The 8,896-nt window shown below is 39.4% G+C and overlaps 2 protein-coding genes across 2 annotated transcripts; both read right to left on the bottom strand.

The window, feature by feature from the left end:
• Positions 1 to 354: 354 nt before the first annotated feature.
• Positions 355 to 4,770, bottom strand: LOC139787278 (tubulin beta-1 chain-like). Its single transcript, XM_071726345.1, has 5 exons — positions 4,145 to 4,770; positions 2,920 to 3,275; positions 2,459 to 2,832; positions 2,251 to 2,366; positions 355 to 1,231 (listed from the first exon to the last, which is right to left on the bottom strand). Exons 4-5 carry the CDS (start codon positions 2,346 to 2,348, stop codon positions 1,057 to 1,059), a joined length of 273 nt encoding a protein of 90 aa, XP_071582446.1. The 5' UTR covers positions 2,349 to 2,366; positions 2,459 to 2,832; positions 2,920 to 3,275; positions 4,145 to 4,770; the 3' UTR covers positions 355 to 1,056.
• A 1,421-nt stretch (positions 4,771 to 6,191) lies between these two features.
• On the bottom strand, positions 6,192 to 6,521 carry LOC139787279 (uncharacterized). Its single transcript, XM_071726346.1, has one exon. The coding sequence runs from the start codon at positions 6,519 to 6,521 to the stop codon at positions 6,192 to 6,194; it is 330 nt and encodes a 109-aa protein (XP_071582447.1).
• Between the last annotated feature and the right edge of the window lie 2,375 nt (positions 6,522 to 8,896).

Genomic DNA, 8,896 nt, shown 5'->3' with positions numbered 1-8,896 from the left:
TCCCACTCACGTGACATTGTGTGGACATAACAGCAATATAACGCATTATATTGAAATTATATAAATGTATATAACTGCAATATATATACAACCGAAATACTGTTATCTAGTATTATCTATATATCTAGTATTGAAATAGCCATAATGGTCGAAGTTATTTGTATCTATAACTGTAAAGTTAAAATTTATATCTTTAATGCAGATACATCTCTGAAATAATTACATGTAGATCTATATAAATGTATTGGCAATGAGAGAGATGCATCTATACAATAGATATAAATTATAACTCTACAGTTAAGATACAAATAACGAATTTTTAATGTTCTAAAGAAAAATAAATATGAAAACATATATTTTTTATTGCATAAATGTTTTATTGATGCACACATTCTTTAAGCTTTTCTTTTTTCTTGAAGCTTTTTTTACAGGTTTAAACTGTAGATATCGTTTATATCAATTTAAGAATTTGTTTTATCCTTTGTATAACAGATTAGTATACTTAATCGAACATAAAATCAAGTAAAAAATATCATATTTATAATCATCAAAATCATATTTCAAAAAATCAAATTTTATCGGTGAAAAATTAAAATAAGCAAATCAGTATAATAACTCTATGGAGATATAAAATAAAAATACAATTTTACAAAATGCGATTAGAAAAAAGTTCTTGGAAACATTTCAAACTTATTCTGTAGAAATTTTCACCTATTTGTACGTAGCGGCCGCTCTCGGCGGTTGTACAGTGGATGATGATAGAGGCGCGCGAGAATCAATAATCAAAAGTAATCTTGTAGAAAGACACATTCAAAAATAAGAAATCAATTTTCGAATTATCGCACTAGGTGCAATATTGACGAGCAGCAATGAAAAACGCGCGCGCGCTCCGCAAAAGTTCGAAACAGAAGTCCGTTAAAAAAAAATACAAAAAAGAGAGATAACGAGTTAAGAAGCATGGGTGAAGGGTGTGTTGCGTTATCGCTCGGTCGAAAGAAAGAGAGAGATAATAAGGAGAGTGTCGCTTCCGTCGCGGGATATATATATTTTTTTTTCTTAGTTCTCGTCGACCTCAGCTTCCTGCTCCTCGTCGAATTCTGCGTCCTCGTCCGCGGTAGCCTCCTGGTACTGCTGGTACTCGGACACCAAGTCATTTATGTTCGATTCGGCCTCACTGAATTCCATCTCGTCCATGTCCTCGCCGGTGTACCAGTGAAGGAAAGCTTTTCTCCTGAACATGACAGTATAAATAGTAATACCTATAATATTCCAATGAGAAGCATTTCTAGTATAGAATAACCTGTATGATGTTCAGGATGAATTCGATTCTTGAATGAGTAATCTGTACGTAATGTATTATTAGTTTCAGGAAAAGTTACTTTATTTTTTACAAAATCACCCTCTTGTATACATTTGGAACACGAAAAGTATCCTGCATGACCTTTTGTAAATGTAACAAATGCTCTAGCCGGAGCATCACATAGTATAGCATTAATTGCAACAATGTATTTTTTATTTGAAACAGTAATTCCATTTTGAGAAAAGAGAATGAATTCATTGACAAAGTCAGTTAGAAATTCGTTTGCGTCTTGAGGTTTACGCGTGCCGTGATACACACCAATTACAAAAGGCAACGTATAAACGTCAATTCCTTCAATGGCTGCCATTATGGGCCAAAACTGGCTACCAGAACTCTTAGACATGGGTAAACCATCTATATTTATGTTTATTTTAATTTCATTTCCCTTTATGAAATTAGAATATATACGTATAGATCGTTCGAGACTACAAAAAAGACCAAAGTGCTTATAGCACCCATTAGTGTTTAAAGATGTAATAGTTGCATATGCGTTTCGTGGAGTTGCAAGTAAAACCCTAACATCTTTAGGCAAATTTACGTGACCATGTTTTCTGAGAACTTGTAGCAGTTTGTTAGCAGTAGTATGTGGAACGTTATTTTGAATTATTAAAGTTTGTAAATCTACTCGCAAACTCGTTTCATTATTTTCAAACTTCTCATTTATATGATCTTGTTCATCAATTTCATCGTTAAATTGTTTATTGCTTTCTGTATCAGAAAGTAATAAACTACTTTCTGTATCAGAAAGTAATAAACTGGGTGGCTCCGACTGTACTACATGAATTTCATTGTTACTTATAACGCAATATTGTTCAGTATTATTATACTGAACAATATTACGTTCCGCTTCTTGCACTCGATCATTATTAGGCGCTACATTCGATACATACCTTTCTGCTAGTTGTCCATTACTATTATCTCTATTTATTTCTATATTTATTAATTGATTTCTTCGTCTTTTTGTTAAATGTTGAATATCCTTAGGCATGATGCACTTTTTTAATACCTGTAAAAATAGTGATCATCGTTAAATAAGCAATTAGTCGAAAACGTATAAAAATCACTGAGTTCGCGCATTGGCAAAAATCTTAATCTTACCAAATTTTCGCGTCACTGCTGTTGTCGTCGCGGCCTTGGTAGTTATTGTTGTCTTTGTGACAGTGGTTTCACCGCTGATGCTCGAGATCGCCGCTTTGGTTGATCCGTCCAGTTGCTTGGGGCGAGTTGCGGTACTCGTAGCGGTAAAGTATCAGTTTTGCCCAAACTGATGATCGGTCTGACTGTTGACCGAGTAGCGACCGTAGCTCTGAACCGACTTCGAGATCAGATATTTCTCAACGGTACTCTTTGTGTTCTGATAGCCGCCGCCGCGGTGGACATTCGTCGACGCCTCGGACGTTGGCGAGATTGACGTGAAGCGCTCGTTGGAGGCCGATGATTGGGTACTGGTCGTTGTGTACGGCGAGTAATACCTAAATTTCGAAAGAAGAATTAGTACTGATAGCGATTAAATAAAGATTTGTCGAAACATGAGAAATTATCAAAAATCTTAATCTTACCTCGCGTCACTGCTGTTGTCGTCGCGGCCTTGGTAGTTATTGTTGTCTTTGTGACAAAGGTTTCACCGCTGATGCTCGAGATCGCCGCTTTGGTTGATCCGTCCAGTTGCTTGGGACGAGTTGCGGTAAAGTATCAGTCTTGCCCGAACTGATGATCGGTCTGACTGTTGACCGAGTAGCGACCGTAGCTCTGTACCGACTTCGAGATCAGATATTTCTCAACGGTACTCTTTGTGTTCTGATAACCGCCGCCGCGGTGGACATTCGTCGACGCCTCGGACGTCGGCGAGATTGACGTGAAGCGCTCGTTGGAGGCCGATGATTGGGTACTGGTTGTTGTGGACGGCGAGTGATACCTGAATTTCGAAAGAAGAATTAGTACTGATAGCGATTAAATAAAGATTTGTCGAAACATGAGAAATCATCGAGCTATCGCAATTTCGCAGAATTTCAAACAAAGCGTGGAAATTGTATAGATATAATATATATTCGATTTTTAATTCCTTCAATCTATCTATTTATTATTTCTGAAGATACACTTTTAATAAATTGTCCAGCAAGGATTTAGGTCAAAAATTCCGTTATAGCTAAAGAAATCCTAATATCTATCAAAAAATTTTAATATTCTATATCTGTAGTGTCAAAGATTTGCGGGGTAAAAAAAACATTTAAATTCATGGATATTTTAAAGCATTTAAATATTGTAAGATCTTGTGATTCAATATAACGACAGTTCTTTATTTTATAAATATACATATAGTCCAGAAACATTCCCTCGTTACTTTACCGCAAGGCTTTCGACCGATCTATCTCTCTATATTCATATATCTCGCACGCACCTATGATTCTCTCTCTCTCTCTCTCTCTCTCTCTCTCTCTCTCTCTCTCTCTCTCTCTCTCTCCAAATTACGTTATGTACTTCTCGCTCAGCGATTCAAATCTCTCTGCCGTTTGTCCATGCCTTCCTGCGCAAAAGCTTTCCCCTACTCCATTTAACCTTCCGGACGTCCTGTTTATTTATTTTCGTGCTAACGCTATCCAACCGACTCATGCCTATCTCTATTTGAAAATTATTTACTTATATCTTTTCAAAAATCTTACAATATTTAGGCGATCAAATATCCACGAAACCAAAATACATAAAAATGTTAGTGGGAGAAAAAAATCGATATCGAAATATCTCAGTCCTTATAATTTGCTCGAGAAAAGCAAGACGCACACTTACCAGTCTCTGACGAAAAGGACGACGAAGAGGACGTCGACGCCATGAGACGTTCTGTGGAAGAGACGATATAGCGCGGCGTCTCGGTACTGGATAGCCTGCCGTCGTGCACGGGTGACGATCCGGCCGGGTGACGATCCGGCCAAGTATCGATCACTGGAGAACTCGTATTAAATATTTGATCCGCGGATCCGCGAGCGCACGACCGTCCCAGCCGGGTGACGATCCGGCCAGGTATCGATCACTGGAGAACTCGGCGTCGGCGTATTAATTTGATCCGCAGATCCGCGAGCGCGCGACCGTCTCGGCCGGGTGACGATCCGGCCAGGTATCGATCACTGGAGAACTCGGCGTATTAATTAATTTAATCCGCAGATCCGCGAGCGCGCGACCGTCTCGGCCGGGTGACGATCCGACCAGGTATCGATCACTGGAGAACTCGGCGTCGGCGTATTAAATTGATCCGCAGATCCGCGAGCGCGCGACCGTCTCGGCCGGGTGACGATCCGGCCAGGTATCGATCACTGGAGAACTCGGCGTCGGCGTATTAATTTGATCCGCGGATCCGCGAGCGCGCGACCGTCCCGGCCGAAATGTGATGGAATAATATTTCCTAACCTAACCTCTGTCACCATGCATGGCAATGGGCGCGTTCAACAGATACCAACTGTTGAGTTCGTGTTGTTAACACTTTGCGTTGATTGGTTGATTCTAAAAGTAAGAGCCAATCACGTTCTCACAAATAAAATAATAATAGATATTTATTTATTATTATTTATATAGATATAAAATATATAAATAAAACCGTGGCGTCTTAGAATAATTGTGTATACAATTATAAAATAAACCAAAATATATGTATATTAATAACTTAAAACATACTTAAGATGAATTAATAAAAGCGAGTCAATGACGGTCATAGTCCGAATTCTATTATTTTAAGACTGTCTTAAGTATGTTTTATGTTATTGTTAATATACATATTTCGGCTTATTTTATAATTGTACGTACAATATATTATTTTAAGACGCCGCGGTCTTGTTTATATAACTTATATTTATAAAAGTAATAAATTCTATAAATATCAATATATTACACGCTTTGTCAGTATATATTTTTGAATGTGTTATGTTGACGTTATATTGTTGTTATTGTAGTGTAACCAATAAATAACAGAGCGATATAATTATTACAAAACACAGTTATATTACTGCTACAAAAAAAATTACATAGCTGCTATATGTATATTACATTACTATAGTTACATTACATGTTACTTCTGTGTTATATAATGGTTATAGTTTGTGTTTACTGGGTTGTAAACGAATATATAATCATATATGCTCACATATGGCCATAAATAATTATATACTAGAGCTTTTATATATGTTACGGGCAATATGACAAATTGGGCAATATGCATAATGGCCGAGCAATGTGCATAATTTTCGGAAACCGAGTAGAAATTGGAGGAAAAGAAGACGAGAAATGTACTACGCGATGAACAAAATTATAACAAATAACGGTATTTGTAACAAACAACGATATTCATAAAAGAGGCACGCACACACACACACGCATATACACACACGGTGGCGGGGTGCGGGGGGGGGGGGCAATAATCAAGCGTCTTAATTTTATACACATTTTATGCATAAATACCGTTGTTATGATTTTGTTTGTCGCGTAGTACATTTCTTATCTTTCTTTCCATACACGTCAATATATCCTATATAATATATCAAAGTACATGAGGGGGAGGTTAGTAACGCGCTTTAAATAGTTAAATACTTTTGAAGTGCTTCAATAACTTCCACCCCCTCTCATGTACTTTGATAAATTATATAGGATATATTGAAGACGGGGATTATGCATATTGCCTGGCCAATATGCATAATGTACGAATTACATTTAAACTCATATATAATCATATCAAATTGTATATGAAACATTTATATATATATTTAAATATATTTTAATCGCCTACATAATTATTATATATTCTTCTTTCTCGTCGTATCTTCATGTCTGAAGAGTCGTGACATTATGGTCATGTACAGTGGCGAACCACCGTCCTCCAACAATGGCGGTCTTCCGCTTCTCGGAGATTCTTTTGTAGTGGTTGGCCTGTGATATCTTTTATTTGATCCAGCCAGCGCGATGGAGAACGGCCTCTTGGTCTCTTCCCCTCAACTTTCCCCTGTACAATCAGTTTTTCGAGATTGTCCTGGTTTCTACGTGTGATGTGACCAAAGTATTGGAGAACTCTTCTGCGGCAAATAGTGGACAGTCGATCGGTGATGTTCAGCTCCTTGAGAATTGACACGTTCGTTCTTCTTGCCGTCCAGGGGATGCCCAGCATCCGCCTCCAGCACCACATTTCAAACGCATCTATGCGGGCGGCGTCTGTCCGTCGCCTTGATGGTCCATGTCTCCACTCCATATGAGAATATAGAGAACACTAGGGATCTCACTAGGGCTATCTTTGTGTTCATTGTTATTTGTTTGTCTTCCCATATTCTCCTGAGGTTCGCCATGGCTGTTCGCGACATTGCTATCCGTCTTCTTATCTCTACTTCGCTTCCTCCTATGTTGGAGATTAAGGATCCCAAGTAGATGAACTCCTTGACTGTTTCCATGTCTGGGCGTACATTGTTTCGTTGTATCGTGTTGCCCCTGTCAATCACCATGAGTTTGGTCTTCTCCAGGTTGATATGTAGACCTACTTCATTGCTTTCCTTGGTAACTAATTCCAGCATTTTGGTTAGTTCCTCTTCGTTTTTCGCTATTAAGGTGGTGTCATCAGCGTATCGGAGATTATTCAAGTTTTTGCCGTTGATTATTATTCCCCCGTTGTATCCTTCCAGGGCGCGTCTCATTATATATTCGCCGTAGACGTTGAATAACCTGGGTGACAATATGCAGCCCTGCCGCACTCCTTTATGTGTTTTGAAGGGTTTCGATTTTTTGTTCTCCAGCTTAATGACAGCCGCACTCTCCTTGTACAAATTGCTTATCAGGGTCACTAAATGATCCGGGACTCCCATCTCTCTTAGCACTTTCCATAGGTCTTTCCATCTTACACAGTCGAACGCTTTCTTGTAGTCTATGAAGCACAGGAACATAGGCGTATTAAATTCGCGTGCTTTTTCTATCAGTTGGCGGATGTTAAATATTTGATCTCTGGTTCCTCTGCCTTTAACGAATCCGGCTTGTTCAGGAGGAATTTGGTGAGACAGATACTGCTGCAATCTCCGGTCGATTATTCTGAGTAGTACCTTGCTGGCATGGGATATCAGAGATATTGTGCGATAGTTTTGGCACTTTCGTGTGGACCCCTTTTTATGGATGGGTATTACTGCAGATTTGGCCCAGTCCTTAGGCCACTGGCCCGATTGCCAGACTTTATTGCAAATGTCATGAATTATCCTGAAGCCCTCGTCTCCCAGCAGTCTTATCTTTTCGGCGGATACTTCGTCCAAGCCGGGTGCTTTATTTGGTTTAAGATGCATTATGGCCTCTCCAACTTCACTTTTCAGTATCGGTGGTTCCCGTTCGTTTGTCATTTTTATCGCTTGTTCCTCGTTTTCTTCTACCGTATCTTCTTTGTACAGTTCTTCGCAGTACTGCCTCCAGCGTTCTACTATGTCTTTGCTTTCCCATAGAATCTTGTCGTTTTTGTCCTCGATGGCCGCTGTCCTCGGAGTGAATTTTCGTGTTAGTTCACGAACTTTCCTGTATAGATCTCGGGTGTCGTTGGAGTTTTGGTGCTCTTCGATTTCTCCGCAGATTTTCTTTATGTATTCGTTTTTGTCTTGTCTGCATTCTCTTTGTATTTTTCTGCATAGAGCTTTGTGCGTATCCCTTGCTGCCTGTGTTTTTAGTCCTTTCCTTTTTAATTCTTTCCGTTCCTCGATAGTGACGAGGGTGCGTTGCGTTATCCAGAACTTGTTGGATCTATTAGGGTGGTTTTTGCATTGAATTGTTTCTGAGGCTGTTTTGATCATCTTTTTGAGTTCTTCCCATTCTTGGTTCGGGTCTTGTGTGTTTATAATATCCGCTGTGTTGGTGGCCAATTTTTGCTGGACTTCTTGTCGGAATAGTTCTTTATTAGCATCATTGATTGCTATTACTTTCTGTGGTTGGCGGATATTTTTCAGGCGTAGTCTGAACTTCATTACCAGTAGCTGGTGATCGGTTCCGCAGTCAGCACCGAGATAGGTTTTGCAGTTTAGGATGGAGGATTTCCATCGTGATCCAACCATGATGTAGTCTATTTGGTTTCTGTACCTGTCGCCGGGCGACCTCCATGTGTATAGTCTTCTGATATGATGTTGGAACAGTGTGTTGGCTATTGTTAAGTTGTGTTCCTGGCAGAACTGAAGCATTCTGTCTCCTCGGTCATTTCTGGTCCCCATGCCAAACCGTCCCAACACTTCTTTGAGTTGCTGGTCTATCGCAGTTGTACGTCCAATTTTTGCGTTCACATCCCCCATTACAACAGGGATTTCGCCTCTGGGAAGGTCGTTTATAGTGTTTTCTAGCTGTTCATAGAATGTTTCGATGGCTTCTTCTGTCGACTCCGCCGTTGGGGCATACACTTGTATGATGTTGATGTTCAATGGATGTGCATTGATTTTTAGTATTAAAATCCTATCGCTGACCGCCTTATACCCTAGGACCGCTTTGTTAGTTGCACTGGAAAGCAGCAGAGCCACACCGTTGCGACTCTCCGAGTTGTGGCCCGAGAAATAT

Source organism: Temnothorax nylanderi, unplaced genomic scaffold (genome assembly GCF_030848795.1).
Source record: "Temnothorax nylanderi isolate EJ_2023f unplaced genomic scaffold, tnyl_v1.0 TNYL_tig1383_pilon, whole genome shotgun sequence".
Lineage (NCBI taxonomy): Eukaryota > Metazoa > Arthropoda > Insecta > Hymenoptera > Formicidae > Temnothorax > Temnothorax nylanderi.
The sequence above is the reverse complement of the archived record's forward strand: the minus strand, read 5'-3'. Positions and strand labels throughout refer to the sequence as shown.

Bases quoted from the DNA above. Each gene is read 5' to 3' on its own strand.
- LOC139787278 (XM_071726345.1), bottom strand. From the start codon at position 2,348: ATGCCTAAGGATATTCAACATTTAACAAAAAGACGAAGAAATCAATTA. The intron at 1,232-2,250 runs GTATGTATCGAA...TGTCATGTTCAG, and splicing joins AATGGACAACTAGCAGAAAG to GAGAAAAGCTTTCCTTCACT.
- LOC139787279 (XM_071726346.1), bottom strand. From the start codon at position 6,521: ATGTGGTGCTGGAGGCGGATGCTGGGCATCCCCTGGACGGCAAGAAGA.